The sequence below is a fragment of the Lepidochelys olivacea genome (assembly GCF_965140295.1).
Source record: "Lepidochelys olivacea isolate rLepOli2 genome assembly, chromosome: 7".
NCBI classification, from domain to species: Eukaryota; Metazoa; Chordata; order Testudines; family Cheloniidae; genus Lepidochelys; species Lepidochelys olivacea.
Genome location: NC_140417.1, coordinates 67,873,659 through 67,893,675, shown reverse-complemented (window position 1 = coordinate 67,893,675; position 20,017 = coordinate 67,873,659). Strand labels below are relative to the sequence as shown.

Genomic DNA, 20,017 nt, shown 5'->3' with positions numbered 1-20,017 from the left:
TTGCAGAAGCCGAAAGACTATGGCTTACCATGGCTGCCTGCAGGCCGAATTCTGTTGCCCAGCACTGCGTGTGTGATCTCTAACACCAAAGCCGCAGGCACTCAATATAAGATGCAAAATGCGACCTTGTACCGAAATCACATGTGCTATGTAATGTGAATAGTGTTGTTCATCGTCAAAAAGTATAGCCATTGTTCTGTAAAATGTATCTTTTAAAATACTTCACTCCCTTTTTTTCCTCCAGCAGCTGCAAATGTTTCACGCCTCCCTCCTCCATCCCAAAGGATATCTCAGATAAGGCGGAGAAAAAAAAGCACGCGCGATGAAATGTTCTCTGAGCTCATGCAGTCGTCCGGCACTGATAAAGCTCAGCAGAATGTGTGGAGGGACACAATAGCAGAGTACAGGAAAGTGGCCGATGAATGTGAGGAGAGATGGCGGCAGGAAGATCAGAGGAGGCATGAGGCAACGCTGGGGCTACAGCAGGATCAAACGGACATGCTCCGGCATCTGGTGGAGGTTCATGAACAGCAGCAGGATCACAGACTGTCGCTGTAGCCCCTGTTTAACGGCCCTCCCTCCTCCCCAAGTTCCATAGCCTCCTCACCCAGATGCCCAAGAACGTGTGGGGGGAGGCTCTGGGCACCCAACCACTCCACCCCAGTGGACAGCCCAAGCAACAGAAGGGCTTCAAGGAGTTTTAAAGTAGCCTTTTCCTTCCCTCCTACACTCCTCCCACACCCCACCTGAGCTACCTTGTGAGTTATCTTCCTATTTTTATAATCAATTAATAAAGCATACATGTTTTTTAAATGATAATGACTTTATTTCCTTTTCAAGAAAGCTGTGATCGAAGGCGGGAGGGCAGATGGCTTGCAGGGAATTTAGAGGCAACCAAGGGGGCGGGTTTTCATCAAGGAGAAACAAACAGAAGTGTCACACAGTACCCTGGCCAGTCATGAAACTGGTTTTCAAAGCTTCTCTGATGCACAGCACTTCCTGCTGTGCTCTTCTAACCGCCCTGGTGTCTGGCTGTATGTATTCAGCGGCCAGGTGATTTGCCTCAACCTCCCACCCCACCATAAACGTCTCCCACTTACTCTCTCAGAGATTGTGGAGCACACAGCAAGTAGCAATAACAATGGGAATATTGGTTTCGCTGAGGTCTGACTGAGTCAGTAAACTGCGCCAGCCTTTAAATATCCAAATGCACACTCTACCACCATTCTGCACTTGCTCAGCCTATAGTTGAACAGCTCCTTACTACAGGGTGCCTGTGTACGGCTTCATGAACCACGGCACTAAGGGGTAGGCTGGGTCCCCAAGGATAACTATAGGCATTTCAACATCCCCAACAGTTATTTTCTGGTCTGGGAATTAAATCCCTTCCTGCAGTCGTTTAAACAGATCAGAGTTCCTGAAGATCCGAGCGTCATGAACCTTTCCCGGCCGTCCCACGTTGATGTTGGTGAAATGACCCTTGTGATCCACCAGTGCTTGGAGCACCGTTGAAAAGTACCCCTTGCGGTTTATGTACTGGCTGCCCAGGTGGTCCGGTCCCAAGATAGGGATATGCATTCCATCCATAGCTCCACCACAGTTAGGGAATCCCATTGCAGCAAAGCCATCTAGTATGACCTGCACACTTCCCAGAGTCACTACCCTTGATCGCAGCAGCTCAATGATTGCACTGGCTACTTGCATCACAACAACCCCCACGGTAGATTTGCCCACTCCAAATTGATTACCAGCTGACCGGTAGGCGTCTGGCGTTGCAAGCTTCCACAGGGCTATTGCCACTCACTTGTGAACTGTGAGGGCTGCTCTCATCTTGGTATTCTTGCACTTCAGGACAGGGGAAGGCAAGTCACAAAGTTCCATAAAAGTGCCCTTACGCATGCGAAAGTTTTGGAGCCACTGGGAATCATCCCAAACCTGCAACACTATGCGGTCCCACCACTCTGTGCTTGTTTCCCGGGCCCAAAATTGGCATTCCATGGCATGAGCCTGCCCCAGTAACACCATGATCTCCAAATTGCTGGGGACCACGGTTTTAGAGAAATCTGTGTTCATGTCTTCATCACCGCACTGCCATCACCTCCTCGCCTGGTTTTTCAGGTGCTCGTTCTGCATAAACTGCACGATAATGCACGAGGTGTTTACAATGGTCATAACTGCTGCGGTGAGCTGAATGGGCTCCATGCCTGCTGTGCTATGGCATCTGCTCCTGCAATCCAGGGAAAAGGGTGTGAAACGATTGTCTGCCATTGCTCTGGCGGAGGGAGGGGCGACTGACAACATGGCTTACAGGGTTGGCTTACAGGGAATTAAAATCAACAAAGGAAGTGGCTTTGCATCAAGGAGAAACAGAATCGCCCCCTCAAGGATAGAACTCAAAACCCTGGGTTTAGCAGGCCGTTGATTTTACAGAGGGAGGGAAGAGAAAATGAATACAAAACAAATCTGGTCTATTTCTTGTTTTGATCCACTTCATCTATCTTTATACATCTTGCTGGCAGCAGACGGTGTAGTACGACTGCTGGCCATCGTCATCTCCTGGCTGCTTATTAGAAGACGGTGCAGTAGGACTGCTGGCAGGACTGAATCGCCATCAGATGAAACTTAAAAGAGAAATGACCTGGCTGAGTCACTCCCATGTTTGCCCAGGCACCCCGACGGACCTCACCGAGGTCAGCTAAAAGAGCACCCAGGAGTATGGCAACGATGGCTACCAGTCATACTGCACTGTCTGCTGCCAAAAGGCAATGAGCTGCAGCTGTGTAGCAATGCAGTACCACGTCTGCCAGCACCCAGGAGACATACAGTGACTGTGAGCTGAGCAGGCTCCATGCTTGCCGTGGTACGGCGTCTGCACGGATAACCCAGGAAAAAAGGCGCGAAACAATTGTCTGCCGTTGCTTTCACGGAGGGAGGGAGGGAAGGGGAGCCTGACGATATGTACACAGAACCACCCGCGACAATGTTTTTGCCCCATCAGGCATTAGGATTTCTACCCAGAATTCAAATGGGTGGCACTGACTGCGGGAACTGTGGGATAGCTACCCACAGTGCAACGCTTCGGAAGTCGACGGTTGCCTCGGTACTGTGGATGCACTCCGCTGACTAAATGCACTTAGAGCATTTGTGTGGGGACACACACAATCGACTGTATAAAAACGCTTTCTATAAAACCAAATTCTATAAATTCGACCTAATTTCGTAGTGTAGACATGGCCTAAGGATCAGCAAAGGGAAGTGACTTGCCCAAGTTCACCCAGCAAACCAGCCCAGAAGCGTCTCTGTTTGGTGCCCTACCTTAAACATCTTGCTCTAGGTCACATAATGAGTCAATGCCAGAGTCAAGAATAGAACCTAGAAGTTCCATGTTTTAACCACTAGCCCAAACAAACCTTAAAGCAAACCCAATTACTAGATCCTACCAAAGTTTTAATTATTCTGTAAATTTCTGTGTGTGCTTCCTGGGACATTTATACACATAAAAATGATTTAGAGCCTACATAAAAATCTAAGATAGGAAGAAGAACTCAGCCAATCTCACAGAAGAACAAACTATCACAGATCAAGACCACACAAAACAAGAATTTTGCATGAAAGCCTCTGCAGCTGTTGAAGGAAGGTCATTTTGTTTATTTCCGATCAGTCAGATTGTTCACTGGCAATCAGGGTAGGGCTCTGCAGCTGGGGATAAGGGGAGTTCAAAATTATTTTGATTTAAAATAAATCACCATGACCTGGAATCACTGAGGGAGGGGAGAAGTGTATAGCTGGAGCGTGTAAGTGCTCCAGTTTATTACTTGGGGTGGGATTTTATTCCTGGGAGGGAGGATGTAAGGTGGAAAAAGGGAGGAATTGATTATGTTTAAATCCATTGCTACGCCATAGGATAGCTTGTCCAAGTCCTTACCATTTTAATATTAACTCATGTGGCTGCTTTAAATAAAGGGCAATCAAGTATGAGAGCTCATCCTGTCTTTAAGGCCACTGATTTGATCCTACCCACTGTCAAAGCCGTTACCAAAGCGCAACATAGGAACTTTTTCACCTGGCTGAGGTTCTCAGCTGAAATGTGTTGACTCCATGGAGACTGGGTTAGTCCCACCTGAGAAAGGCCTGAACAGTCACAGACTGGATGCAGTTTCATAGCCTTGTTATGCAGTTTCAAAATACATACTTCCATTTTACAACCATTTATCTGCATTTCAAGGGGCTGAATATTGGAAGGAACACAGAGTACCCATGAAATGATACAGATAAATAATGTGAAAAGACATTATTCTTAACTCACACATCAGTGTGTATCTGGAGTTGCTCTGTGGAAACCAATGGAGTTACACTAGTAAGTTACATCAGAATCTGTCTTAACTGCCCAGAGTTACTCACTTGAGGAGCTGGGTTCGGTGCAATTAATCATTTGGTTAACACCCAGCAAGCAGCCAAACCAGTGTACTAGACTAAATGGAGAAGTTGGCATGACTTCATTTTACATAAGCAGAAGATGACCTGCATTGGGGGAATGGCCTTGTGCTCTGGTAAATAGTACTGCTTGTCTAAATCTTTTCAATTTGTTTTCAGATTTAGACATTGGTTAATTTCTCAGCTTCTTGGGTTGTGAAGTGTGAGAAAGGGTGTTTCAACTGGAGATATTTATGGAAATCTGACCTTTCTCAACTGTTTGGTCATTTCAAATGATATTAGCTTTGCAAGCTAGAGGAATTGATCTAGGTCAGTCAATTTATTCAGCTTCTATTTCTGGTGAGTCCAGCTCTTCTGAAATGTGACTTCACTAATTTCATCTCCTATATTCAATAATAGAAACCATTGCAGGATCAATGAGACTTCCCCACGAAGGTCAAGGGCCATAAGATCTGCAGTTGTCAAGATAATGCATAAAACATGAGTAGCCACTGGTGAGATGAACTCTACACCCTGGGTTAAAATCCTAAATTGCTCTACACAGTTGACAAGGTGGCCTAAAGTTTATTTTAAAGTAGGTTATGTATTTTTTTCATGAGAGAAAGAACAGTATGAGTTCAAGAAATGATGATAGCTGCTTGTCTGTACAAAAGAAATGGTTGAGGAGGAGTTTTCAATGCTTTTAGTAAGGCTACAGAATTGTTACAGCAACAGAGCAGAATCTTCTTTAGACGAGATGAAGTGTCTATATGTGGATTGTTAGAAATTTGTTTTGATGGGCAATTTGTATAGCAGAAGGCTGCCACTTTTTTTGGACACTTCTTTTCAAGGGAACACTTAGCAGTCCACTCAAATAGGGGAAAGCTGAGGGCAGCAGCAACCTCAACACACCAACCCCCATAAGAGATCTGGCCAATTGCAGAGTGTTGCTCAGAGTCCTTTGTGACCTGCCCAGATAATCAATTGATACAATGAAGCGCTCTAGTGATCACCTTTATTTTCTTTGTTGGCATACCTACTGAAAACATACTGCCTGAAAGAAAGGAAAAGATTCCCAGGGCCTCCAAAAGAAGGAACAGTAACAGCAAATACAGCACATTTATACTTAGTTTAAATATAGGCCTTGGCAACAGAACATTTAGAGTGTTATAAAGGAGTCCTGTATTTTTCTGTTGAGGTTGTTCCTCAATCCTGTGTATAGCTTGTGAGATGAGATCCCACTCTGAGGTGGCATAGATATCTTTATTGTGAAAGTGAGCAAAACTATGCTATTAAATGTGATGCTTTCATCCCTAGTTGCCACCGGACATAGCCAGCTGTAAATGTATCTCTTCATTTTGCAGGCACCTCTATTCGCTACTGAAATATATAAAAGAGCTCATATGTTTACATGAAGATCATCATTTAGCTATTTAGTTTCTGTAGATAGTTCCAGACAGGGTGATCCCTGGTAAACAAAGGATACCTATATGGAACTCAAGTTGTATGGGGAAGCCTGTTTGCTTGGCTGTAATTAGTAGGTTTTTTTCTTTAATAAATGTCTCCTCCATTTAAGATTGTGATTCCATATTTCATGGCAAGAATAACTAGGGACCTCTCTATGGCAGTGAGGTACTCAGATATTACCATCAGGGGTTCCAAGACAACACCCTGATATAGATAACAACGTGTGAATAAATGCACAAAATCTTGCTTCTCATCACATTTTCCATTATTGCTGCTCCAAAGTATCCAAAGGAAGATTGAGTGAAACATTTTATAGTAATATAAACAGAACTCTAAGTTCTAATTTAAAAAAATAATCAAGAACTGATTTAAACATAATTGTGGCATTTTGATCAGTTAACATATCATGGATGAGTGGGAATTCATTGGCTGTAGTATTTTCTATAACTTAGTAACCTGCTTTGGAAAGAGATTCACTGAGTATTTCAGTGGAAAAATACGCGTCTGTATGAGATGTTTGCTCTAATGTGCTAGAGCACTGGGACTTGGCATGCCTGCCTATTTCTCATCTAATAAAAAAAGAGATGATTCATTGATAATGGAAATGAGTCCTCAAGTCAATTGCTGCCTCTGCTGTGCTTTGGTATTTGTGAGCAATAACTGGAAGCTGTTGTACATTTGCCCTGGCCTGCCTTACATTTGCCTAATGTAAGGTGAAACAGTTGTGTTCCACCTTAGAGGAGTCTGCACATCAGTGTTGGCAAGGGGCTTTGAGATTGTGTGAATACAAATATTTTTTTTTTAAATAAAGGAGGTCCTGAGAAAACTGCTGGCCATGGTACTGCATCAGTGAATAAGCTAACAAGTAGGACTAGCCAGAAAACAAGAATTTCGGTTTCGTGAAAAACTGAGCTTTTGAAATCTATTTTTGTTCCACATCTGATTCAGAGCAGGGCCTTGAACCCGAGTCTCCCACTTCCTTGGTAAGTGCCCTACCCACCAAAATAGTGGCTTTTCTGGAGAGAACTTCTCTTTCTCTCAGTTGCATCCTGGGCTTGAGAAAGCTTCCCAAGGAAAAAAGTTTTGGTTTTAATGAACTGGCATTTTCTGACCAAAAAATAAAAGTTTCATCGAAAAATTCCTGACCAGCTCTACTAACAAGTAATAAATTACAATGATCTCCATTAGCCCCTATGCTAGAAGAAGCAACTTCTCATTTGTACAAGAGGGGAGGATAGATGGCCAAAACAGGTTTTTTTTACCCATATATTAGGATTCCTTGATTGGATCTCTCATTAATCCATGGGGCAGCTTCTGTTTTTGTCTGTTGTGTTTGAGTACTGGTATTGGAGAGTTTGGTGGTGAATTAGAAAAACAACTTACCATATTAAAAAGGAGAGATTAATTCATCTATGCTTAAAAGAAATTACAAGTGACAACAGAAGAGGGAAAATCCCACTGGTGTCTAATGCCACAAGAACGTTTCCTGCCAAAATTCTGACATGATATTATGTTAAAAGCATTGCGACTTCAAAACAAACTCTCACTGGCAGCTCATCCCTCCTCTTGAACTTCTCCCAACCCCACAGGAGTATTATTCTTCTGCCTATGGAAGCAGTAGCCCTGTATACATTAATCCTTTCATGACCATCACATGCATCAAAATTTAAATGGGAGTTGGGTCTGAACAGGGCCAGTGGAAGCATGGCCTTAGTTTCTAGCTCATGTTCTCAATGCAATAGTCCCATTTTAAAATCCCCCCCCCCATGCAAATATTAAGTTGCTTAGCTACAGTTAGAGATGAGTCTGAACCAAAACACTGGAGCTCTCGGTTGTTGAAAGCCCAAACTCAGATCTAAGTTTTGAAGGTGATATTCTAAACAACCAGAAACTTTGGGTGGTTAGAATCTGGATCTAATTTTTATGGTTTGTGCATTTGTTGTAAGAGTTTTCAAACCAACCACTGCTGCTGTGAACTAATACTGGCAATCACATCGTATTAAAAAAAATGCCCTTCAAGATTAAGCATCTGAGCTACAGGGCAGATTGCATCCCTCTAAACTCAATTCCTTCTTCCCTTGATGAATGGCACCAGCTTCTTTATTTCAGTTTTATATCATTATACTCACCTAGCCAGCTGAGGCCCATTTCAGACCAAAGCATAATTGTGATTCATTTTTCTTGTGGAATAATGAGAAGTACATTATGAACTAAACACAAACTGCAACACTTTTATAAAAATGACCTAAACATTCACGTCCCTGTTGTTCTCATTATCTGCTTTCTCCTCTTCCTTCAGACCAATATTTTTATGAAACATGATTTATCACAAGCTGCTCATGTACATGCAGTTACCTGAAACGTGCAATGTAATATTCATTCCCAGTAGCATGTAGTTTTGTATTACCTAGGCAGACAGACCACTGCTGAATAATTCATGTAGCGGTACTATGCATATCCAAAATGAGAGACTCATCATTCCAGTAAAGCTTAGAAGACGGGATCTTTAATCTTACAATTAGGACTGATTTGTTGAAAAAAAAACTTCCATTTGTAACTGTTTATATTGTTTTGCTTTCACATACAATAGATTAAATTTTACTCCATGGTCTGACAGCTTCCCCCACCCCCCATAAATAGTGTCCAGTTATCAAAGTATTATCTTACACCCAGGTTAGCCCCACAAGAAAAAAATGAATATGCATGTATGCAGGAGTTCATGTCATGATCCTTTTATTGGTACAAAACTTCTATTTAGCATCTTATATGGATGATCATGTAGTAATGTCTATGATACAACTGGTGGGTTGGGTCCTTGGCAGCTGGTGGTGTTCCTAACTGTACTTCCCCTTGTACACTGTTCTTGCCCCCCACCTCCTTCAGTGGTCATTTGGCTTATACGTATTTGGTTCTTTTCATTTTTCATTGCAAGTCAGCGTCTCTCTTAGTCTAATCATTTTTGTTGCTCAAAAGGTTAAAGTGTTAGGTTTGGGACAATACTCATGAAGTTTATATGCTTATCCCTGCCTTTTGGATCTGCACCACATAACTGAAATGTTGTTTTCCAGACAAACTATGAAAACAGCCTCTCAAGTATTTCATCCTGTACATTTCTACCAATACCAGGCAGTGCAGAGATGCATAAAAATTCAAGTTAAAAACCCAACAACCAAACATTTTCAAAGCTCAAATAGAAGTTTGATTGCAATTCTGTCCTAATTTGGGTCAAAGGCTCAAGTCTGTTCTTATTTTATCTGAACTGGTTTGCCCATCTGTGCTTCAGATTTCATTAGGACACATAAGGCCAAATCAGCTGTGGCATAGCCAGGCAAAACTCCACTGAGTACTTCAATACAGAAATGGTGGGTGCTAATGGTGGGGATTCATTTAGCTCCACAAACTCTCCCACTAGCTGAAAGATGACAGTGCTGTCTGCTAGCTGAAGCCAGACATAGCAGTCTGTTACACAGAAAGACTGAAGAATATTTGAAGAGCTCTCAGTGGGGAAAATCTTCCTTGGATCTGTCAGCAAATAGCCAGTTAACCACTAAAGCCACTTAGGGTTGATGAGCACAGCATAAATAGATTAACTAGAAGAAAGCTTTTTCCAGATATGCTTAGTCTTCTCCAATATTTAGATCTACTGTTGTTTTAATATTGGGGGAAGCAGTTGGGATGAAGTTAGTTCAAAAACTTATTTTGTTTCATTAAAATATTTTTTCCTCATCTGCACACCAGATTTTGTAGTTGTGACATCAAGAGTTTTACAAGCAAAGGAATGTTTAAGCTGAATATAAGGGAAATCATGCCTCACCAATATACTAGAATTTGAGGGGGTTAACAAGCATGTGGACAAGGGGGATCCAGGGGATATAGTGTATTTAGATTTTCAGAAAGCCTTTGACAAGGTCTCTTACCAAAAGCTTTTAAGCAAGCCGTCATGGGATAAGAGGGAAGGTTCTCTCATGGATTGGTAACTGGTTAAAGATAGGAAACAAAGGGTAGGAAGAAATGGTCAGTTTTCACAATGGAGAGAGGTAAATAGTGGTGTCCCCTTGGGGCCTGTTCTGGGACTAGTCCGATTCAACATATTTATAAATGATCTGGAGAAAGGGGTAAACAGTGAGGTTGCAAAATCTGCAGATGATACAAAACTACTCAAGATAGTTAAGTCCCAGGAGACTGCAAAGAGCTACAAAAGAATCTCTCAAAACTGGGTGACTGGACAACAAAATGGCAGATGAAATTCAATGTTGATAAATGCAAAGTAATACACATTGGAAAACATAATCCCAACTATACATATAAAATGATGGGGTCTAAATTAACTGTTACCACTCAAGAAGGAGATCTTGGAGTCATTGTGGATAGTTCTCTGAAAACATCCACTCAATGTGCAGCAGCAGTCAAAAAAGCAAACAGAAAGTTAGGAATCATTAAGAAAGAGGTAGATAATAAGACAGAAAATATCCTATTGCCTCTATATAAATCTATGATATGCCCACATCTTGAATACTGTGTGCAGATGTGGTTGCCCCATCTCAAAAAAGTTGTACTGGACTTGGAAAAGGTTCAGAAAAGGACAACAAAAATGATGAGAGGTATGGAACGGCTGTCATACGAGGCGAGATTAATAAGGCTGAGACTTTTTAGCTTGGAAAAGAGAAGACAAAGGGGGGATATGATAGAGGTCTATAAAATCATGACTGGTGTGGAGAAAGTAAATAAGGAAGTGTTATTTACACCTTTTCAAAACACAAGAACTGGGGGCCACCCAATGAAGTTAATAGGCAGCAGGTTTAAAACAAACAAAAGGAAGTATTTTTTCAAACAACGCACAGTCAACTTGTGGAACTCCTTGCCAGAGGATGTTGGGAAGGCCAAGGCTATAACAGGGTTCAAAAAAGAACTAGATACATTCATGAAGGATGGGTCTATCAATGGCTATTAGCCAGGATGGGCAGGGATGGTATCCCTAGCCTCTGTTAGCCAGAAGCTGAGAATGGGTGACAGGGATGGATCACTTGATGATTACCTGTTCTGTTCATTCCCTCTGGGGCATCTGGCATTGGCCACTATCAGAAGACAGGATACTGGGTTACATGTACCTTTGGTCTGACGCAGTATGGCCGTTCTTTTGTTCTTAATGTGATGAAAACTTTCCCTTGGGTGGGATCTATTGCTCTGCAGATTACAGTCTCCAAGGGGAAGACGACAGAAGTTCCATTGCTTGCGTTGTTTAAATTTGGATTATACATCATCTGAAGAACTCCTGCACTGGCACAAGGAATTGAATTAGATACCTAAACAGATAACATAAGAACGGCCATGCTGGGTCAATCCAAAGGTCCATCTAGCCAGTATCCTGTCTTCTGACAGTGGCCAGTGCTTCGGAGGGAAGCTTCAGGTGCTTCAAAGGGAATGAACAGAACAGGTAATCATCAAGTGATCCATCCCCTGTACTCCACCTTTAAATTGTAGCATTCTATATTAATCTAAGCCAGTAACATTGTGACATTCATTATGCAGCTATCTACATCCTATCACAAAATGTACTTATAACAGCTGCTATGCCACAATAGAAAATTTAGGCCTGTTGATATTACAATTTAATTAAATTGATTTTAAACCTATCTTATCTAAATGTTACAAACCCCCAGTGTAGATCCATTTAAACCAGCTTAACGCTTGCTTAAGTTGGTTTATCTTGTGCTGGTAAACTACTAAATTAAGTTGAATTGACTTAACACTGAGTGAAAATTGGTTTAAGTGCTTCTACATTCAGGGTTTGCACCAGTTTAACTAGATCAGTCTAAAACCAATTTAGTTAACCTGTTTTTTCTTGTATAACTGCTGTGAAATGGAGTACACACCCCCTGCCAAACGTTCACTTTTTAAAAGGCCTCACTGTAAACCAAAGAGTTGCTTGAACTGAGGCAATGCAGACCCTCGCACCGTCAGAAAACCCTGCTTTCAATGTAAACTTCTTCAAATCAACAGCATGTATCCCTCTCCACCCCAGCTCTTCAATCCAAACTTTCAACTCACAGACAGGAGCACACCCAGGTAGAACACATGCAGAACTGAAGACAGTTAATGGTGGGGTATTATCCATCACTCTAACCAGAGCCGTTAAAAAGTAACAAACGCTATACACAATAGACAGGTGATGCATTAAACTATCTCCCAAATGTACTCAATATCCTTTGTTTGTTTTAGGGAATGAACATAAGGCCCTGGTCTATAAACCATAAGTCATACAGTCTTCCCATTAAAGGGAATTTTCTCACTGATTTCAACAGGTGCACGTCATGTAGCTGGAAGTTATATACTTGATGCAGGTAAAATTCTATGACTTGTGTAATGCAACAGGTCTGGCTAGATGATCATAATGGTCCCGTCTGGCCTTAATGTCTATGAAACCATTATAAAGTACTAGGCATTACAAGCAAATCTTTGGAATTGAATTCAGCGACAGCATACCTTCCCTAGTTACATTCCAAGGCACTATTTTTACAGTTGCTACTTTCAGAACAGAACAATTTGTAAGATTTAGGGCCAAATTTCTGGCTGGTGTAAATGGACAAGGCTCCAATGAAGTCAATCGAGCTGAGCTCACTTGGATCAGCAAAGAATTTGACCCTTATTCTTTGGGCTACACTTAAAAACAGTAGCAGTAGATATGCTTTTTCAAAGATTTTTTTTTACTTAACCACTTCAATATACTATGTAAACTCTAGAATTATATCTATGGAGCTTACTATAAAAATCATAAAAATATGAGTTGCAAAAAATGATTGGGTTATTTAGTAAATATGGTCTGTTGGTTAAAACACAGGACTGAGAGAATCAAAAGATCTTAGTTCTAATTCCTCACTCTACCACTGACTTGCTATGTGACCTTGGGTACATCACTTAGTTTCTCTGAGCCTTCGTTTGCAGCCTCTAAAATGGGAAATGATAAATCTTCTTTTACCCTCCCTTTGTCTGCCTGGTCTCTTTAGACTGTAAGCTTTTCATAGCAGAGACTGTCTCATACAGTGTGTTTGTAGACTAGGACCCCAATTCCAGGCAGGACTTCTCAGTACCACCATACTATTAAATCTCCCCTGTTTATATACCCACTACCATGTATCTTTCCTATTTCTACCTACCCTTGCAGATGGGAAAGACGGGGATGCTGTTAACCAGTCTGCATCTGGGATTTTGCTCACACCTAATAAGCTATAATAATTATATTTCTACATATACAGAATTCAAGTGCTTTTTTAGCACTGGATGATCAACGTGCTAACCAAATCAAACATGTACAGACTAAGAACAACATAGGTTTCAATATGGTGAAAAATTTGCCGGATTTACCCTGAAAAGGGACAAAATCAACACACAGTCTAATTAATCAAAATAATGCATTACAAGATAGCCTCATTTTAGCAATTACACCACACGGCAATCCTCTGCTACTTTCATGTATTAAAAAAAGGGTTTATATAGTCTGCTGTCCTTGATGGCTCAGGTTTGTCCTACCAGTCACATTCTCATTACCAACAATAAGCTGCCAGGTAAAAGAACTGCCTCTCTCCTGACAAAAGCATTATCAAGTGAGCCAGGAACTCAAATAAGAGGCCTACAGCAGTTTAGTTACTGGACAGGATTGTGCTCTGTTATCAGAATGGAAACATCTTTTACAAGGCTCCAGCTCCCACAACAAAACATCAGCAACTCTCATGTGCACCCATCAAGTTGATGAGGTAAGATCATTTTATCCTATTCACTGGGGAGGGCTGAGTGAGTTAGAGGGCCACTGTCATGACCACTCCGGTGCCCACCCAGCCAAGATGCCGGATGATAATCAGGTAACCCAATTCACATGATATTTGACAAAGGATGAGTCAGATCCCTTCCATCTGGGAGCAGACAAACCCTTCTCTAGTTGCTATAAGGCCAAGGCCTACATTTCTGTTAAATTTCACTATTTAAAAAGTGCATGAAAATGAAATGTATGATAAAGGGGATTGCTATTATTATTGTATTTACATAATTAAAGACATGAGGGAAGCCTCTTCCATTAAAGTACATGGCAGCACTCCTCTGTACAGCATAGCCTGGAAAAAGTATAGTGTTATAACTGGCAATATTCACTATCAGGCATGTTTTAACTATTACCAACAATTTCATACTTGGATGCCTCAGTGTGAAAATGCACCTACATCTACATTTAGGCACCTAAACGAAGGTGGCCTGATTTACAGGGGGGTGGATTTATGGGGGATTTTCAAAAGCTTCTAGGGGATTTAAGATCTCAAATCCTGCTGACTTTCAATCAGGCTTGTGCTCTTAAACCTCTTAGGTGCTTTGGAAAAGCCTACCCTCAGGTGCCTAACTTTAGAAAAGTACCTGGAATTACTCACAAAGCACTACTGGTGAGCAGAGCTACAAAGCAGTGCAACCCCCCGTCCCCCCCCAGACAACCTTTCCCTTGTGGATATCAGAGATAAAGTCTGCCCGTAACCTTCCAACTTACTGTAGGGCAATTCAGAATGCCATGCTGGCTCTTAGCCACTCATTCTCTCTCACTGCTTGTCCTTTCAACCGTACACTCCACTACCTAAATTTGCATCCAAGAACCCCAGTGTTTGCCTTAAAAGCTAGCCCTGCGCAATCCCAGCTGATGTACAAACTGTGCAAAGGCTTTTCTGAGCTTCCTGAAAGCCACAAATTAGTGTGTGGGAATTTGGCTACATAACTCTTACTGACATAATACATTCCATGCCTGCCCTTCAGTCTGATGGTGTTCTTCCATTCCTATGCTAAACGGTTGCTACATTGACAGCTGCTGCATTTCAACTCAGAGATGGCAGCATTTCAGTGGTGGATGAAGTAATTCCTCTATGCCTGTACATTCAGAAACTGACTCTGGATGAAGGCCTTACTACACCTTAAAGGACACACTCACCATTCTTGCTCAATACTACCATAATGCACGTGTGTGAACGTGCAAATGTACTGTGGGTATAAGCAATTTTTGTACAGAATATTGGAAAATTGAGCTTGTTTTTTTAAAAAAGCCTCTCTATTATATGCCTGACATCCTTATGCATGTGTATTCCTGCCCAGAGCATATACATTTGTATGCATATGGAAATCATATGAATTAATTGTACTAACAGGGGCAAGGACAGAAAGATGAAATGACTTGTCCATGGTCACACAGCAGGTCAGTGTTCTAGGAGCTGGGAACAGAACGCAGGTCCCCAGTGCACTGTACCTGCTGCTTCTCTAACATTATATAATACTTAATATGTAAGGAAAGCATTTGCTGTAAGATGTAGTAAGGCCTAGATCCACAGTCACCTCTTGAAAACAGATTTTAGAAGGAGCGAAGATAAGGGAGCACAGGATGAAGGCCAAATCCGAGGATTTTTTAGGACTGACCACAGAAAAAATAAAAAGGGGAAAAAAACCCCAACCCTTCTTTAGGGAAGCTAAATTTGCAAAAGGAAAGGCACATACCTAAAGGCAAAGACTGGAAGCACTTGCACAAGGAATTTGCCTACGTGTTAAACAAGAGGGGCCCCATCCATAACCCCATATCCAAAAACCAACAAATTTTGCAGGTTCAAAGTTAGTGTGCATTTCTACTGGGGGTGTGTACTTTAAGCACTGTCATGTGCAATGCAAACATGAAGATTCCAAGGTAACATTTGCTAGGGTACAGGACTAATTGGCATATACCAAAGAGACATAAGCCCTGCAAAACAAAGACTTACTTGGAGACACAGGCTCTGAAGAAATACAGCAGAATCACAGCAGCAAAGTCACCAGAAGCAACCAACAGAGCTGGAAGCAAAAACAAATATTAGTTTCATGTGGATATGGATGTTGCACACCTCCTCCCCCAACCCTTTCACCACTCAATAGGAAAAAGAAACCATGCTTGGTCCAAAGCCCTGGTTGCAATCATTTTGAATATGTTCCCTGAGAAGAGCAAGAGATAAGGAATTACTAATCCTTAAAAGAAAACCACCGCATACTTCTGAAGACAAGACAAATTCAAAATCAGAAATGGATGGATCGATCAGTGTATCTCTTGAACAAAGTAATACATAATTCCAGACCAAGCAACCCACCCCTCTCATGGTAAAGTTGCATGGTAAAGCCCTGAAAAGTGAGAAAATGCCAAAGTTACAAATGCAGACTTAACTCTGCCCCTTTGTGCATGTGTATTAAAACACTAGGCCAGATCCTCAGCTAGTATAAATTGTTGGAGCTCCATTTATTTCCATTGATCTATAACAACTTCCATCAGGTGAGGATCTAACTCACGGTCTCAAATTACACGAATAACAAATTGTCAAACAACAAACACACTATACATGGGGTCCACAACCACATTCTGGACCATTATTATTAATTTGCTTTGTGGTATATGAAATTTCCAACAGCAGGGCTCCATTGTGCTAGGCATTGTACAAACACAAAACACCCTCCATGTTCCAAAGAAATTATCATCTAATTTATTTTTTGACCTGAGCCCAGCTCTGCTATTCCTCTCTATTGACTCTGTGGATACTTTGGATTTCATTCACGTATAACTGGAAGGACTCATTTTCCTCTTTTTCCATAAGCCATATGTAACTATTTCCTGTAACTGTAGGCTGAGGACAAAGCTGATCAACTGCAGAATTTTATTACCGTTGAGCTCAGCCAACAAGCAATATCTGTTCATCAACAGCACTGAAGATAACAGTACAAACAAATGTGTCACTGAACAACTTTCAGCTAAGCTAATAATTCTCATGCATGCCTTGCTAGCCGGTATACTGAAAACTAAACAATCTGAGCCCACAATTTATTTACAATGATACCCGCTGGTATATTCGACATATATGGTACATTGAAAGTTTGCAACACCAAGTGTCACACATTTGCAACTTCAGGGGCCAAGTGGATCTAATTTCCAATGTCAATATATAGTTAGTTACATAAATCCTCTCATAAGCTGTACATTATAAGAAGAGTGGGTAATACATCATGGATGAGTGCTTTAGATATCAAACTGGTTCCTTTAAAAACATCCAAACTATTCACATAATAAAGAAACAGTTATGAGTGTATAAACTGTGACTCTGCAGATGAGTATCCACCCAAAAAGCTTTACAATGTAATCAGGAATGCAAGGCACACAAATCCCTTCTGGCAAGGTGTATATAGAACATAGTGGCAGGCAATGTAACAATATATTATCTTTTATTATAAACTGTCCATCTGATGCAAACTGATTGGTGGGCCAGGGAGGAACTCAGTGAAATCCTTTTTGCCTAAGTTCTACAAGCTATGTCTACACAGCAGCTAGGAGATGTAGCTCCCCACTTGAGCGGAAATAGCGCATGGCAATGGTGGCCTAAGGAGTGGTTTGGGATTGCTGCGCAGGTGCAACCCCATCCCACATCCTGGGTAGCTAGCTGAAACCACCGCCCTAGCCACACCGCTATTATAGTCTGCTAGTTCAAGGAGAGGTAGCAAAAGTACATTCACCCGAGCTGGGACCTGCGCCTTCCAGAAGAGGTGTGGACATACCTTTGAAGTTGCAACACACAGTGAGGTTGCTATCATCATCAACACCTAAACAATGGGTTAGCGGCTCACTAAAATCTTGCACTGTGGGTAGAGTCCTTCCCTCCAGTGCAAAGTGAGCATAAGATGATGCCAAATCAGAATAATAGTGTTTTACACTCAGTTGGTGTCAAGGCTGAATCACAACTCTGTCACTCCAAGTGCAGAAGTCGGGCCCACAAGGATTTTAAAAATTAATACTTGCCACTCCAGGCTTGTATTAAACTCCCAAGGTTACAGCTTCTGACCTTGGCTTGGTAAATGCTCCCACCACCGAAATGCAACAAAACCCCCTTTGAACCCAGGAAGGAGCACTTGGGAACGTCTCCCTGTGGGGTACCCTCAAGCCCTTTCACACACATGCCGCCCCTCCCTTCACTCCCGGGGGGGAAGAGCTGAAAAAGGAAACAAAGGAAATAAGCTGTGGCTACCAGCTAATCAAACAATATATGCACAAACCTCTTAGGACACCAAAAATCCAATCCTGTTCTTAAAAAAGGTAAATTTTATTTAAAAGAAAATACATCTGGAACTTAGGCTTTTGTTAGATTTTAAAAGAGCAATTCCAAAAATCAAACACCCAAAATAGCTTTCTTGGTGGTTTCGCTTAAAGGTTACAAGCAAACAAAAGCATCTGGGGTTAGCACAGAGGAGTCCACAAGCCAATAAGAAGTAAAAGAAATAACCCTAATTGTGTCTAGCTAAACATTCTGATCGACTTACACATTTGAAGTTCAGATAAGTAGTTCTAGGCATGATCTGATAATTTATGATCATACCTGGCTTAAGATGCTTATAGCATGGCTGCTCTCCCTCCAGCCCAGAGAACAACAGACAAAGGGAAAGTTTCTTTCCCAATTTTAAAAAGTTCTACCTTCCCATTGGCTCTTTTGGTCAGGTGCCCACTTTTTTTTCCTTTACCTGGGGGACTTTTTAAACCCTTTACAGGTAAAGCAAGTAAAGAACTACCAAGAGGGATTTTACAGCTAGCTGGCTGGCTAGGTGTCCATCAAAGGGAGCTATCCCCCCCTTTATTTATCACAGTTGGCACATATGTAAATTAATACACAAGGCCTAAGGCAATGGAGAAATGCAAATGGGTGAGCTAAATAAACAAAGACAGTGAAATCTACAAAAAAAAAAAACCCAAAACCCAAGAGTTAGAAAAAAGAACTACAAAGAACAGGAGGATAGGATTAAAATTCAAAATGATCTGGAGAACCTGGAGAAATGGTCTGAAATAAATAGGATGAAATTCAATACGGACAAATGCAAAGTACTCCACTTAGGAAGGAACAATCAATTGCACACATAAAAAATGGGCAATGACTGCCTCGGAAGGAGTACTGCAGAAAGAGATCTGGGGGTCATAGTGGATCACAAGCTAAATATGAGTCAACAGTGTAACACTGTTGCTAAAAAAGCAAACATTGGATGTATTAACAGGAGTATTGTAAGCAAGACACGAGAACTAATTCTACTGTTCTACTCCTCATTGATTAGTCCTCAGCTAGAGTAGTGTGTCCAGTTCTGGGCACCACATTTCAGGAAAGATGTGGACAAATTGGAGAAAGTCCAGAGAAGAGCAACAAAAATGATTCAAGGTCTAGAAAACATGAGCTATGAGGGAAGATTAAACAAACACAATTTTTTCAGTCTGGAGAAGAGATGACTGAGATGGGACATAACGGTTTCCAAGTACATAAAAGTTTGTTACAAGGAGGAGGGAGAAAAATTGTTCTCCTTAACCTCTGAGGATAGGACAAGAAGCAATGTGCTTAAACTGCAGCAAGGGCGGTGTAGATTGGACATTAGGAAAATCTTCCTAACTGTCAGAGTGGTTAAGCACTGGAATAAATTGCCTAGGGAGGTTGTGGTATCTCCATCATTGGGTATTTTAAAGAGCAGGTTGGACAAACACCTGTCAGGGATGGTCTAGATAAAACTTTGTCCTGCGATGAGTGCAGGGGACTGGACTAGATGACCTCTTGAGATCTCTTCCAGTTCTATTATTCTATTAAATGTCCCAGGCCATTCCCCTGTCGTATAGATGCAACAGGTCAGTCATGGCTACATCTCATTCTATCGTTTGTGACTTTGCATCTGACCACTATCTGTTCCCCTTCCATTTATCCATTTCAGAGCCGGGGGTGGGAGGGGAGAGACGCGGGAGTAGAATAGGAATCCATCCCATCATAAACCTTAACCCAAAATCAAACCCATAGCTGAACAAAATATCTATTAAGATTTGAAAAAGCTCCATTAGGGTTGTCATCAATTTCCACATGCCTTTTTGCTCCCTAGTTCTGGCTCTGGAAGTGCCAACAATCCCACAGAAAATCTGTTCTGAAATTCCCAACCTGATTGTGTAGACCCAGCCTATCCAGATAAAGCATCTAAAATGAACCCAACCTTGAAGCTTTCAGAGTAGCAACCGTGTTAGATTGTATCCGCAAAAAGAAAAGGAGTACTTGTGGCACCTTAGAGACTAACAAATTTATTTGAGCTTAAGCTTTCGTGA

The 20,017-nt window shown here is 41.6% G+C and overlaps 1 protein-coding gene across 1 annotated transcript in view; it reads right to left on the bottom strand.

Moving 5' to 3' along the window:
* Positions 1–1,969: 1,969 nt before the first annotated feature.
* LOC311523237 (uncharacterized protein) overlaps positions 1,970–20,017 on the bottom strand; it is a gene marked incomplete at its 5' end in the record, with an annotated part of 104,328 nt that continues 86,280 nt past the window's right edge. The window contains 2 exons of the mRNA XM_084633011.1: positions 1,970–2,227; positions 15,651–15,720. Of these exons, the coding sequence (XP_084489137.1) occupies positions 2,095–2,227; positions 15,651–15,720 (203 nt within the window). The 3' untranslated portion in view covers positions 1,970–2,094. The remainder of the gene's footprint in view (positions 2,228–15,650; positions 15,721–20,017) is intronic.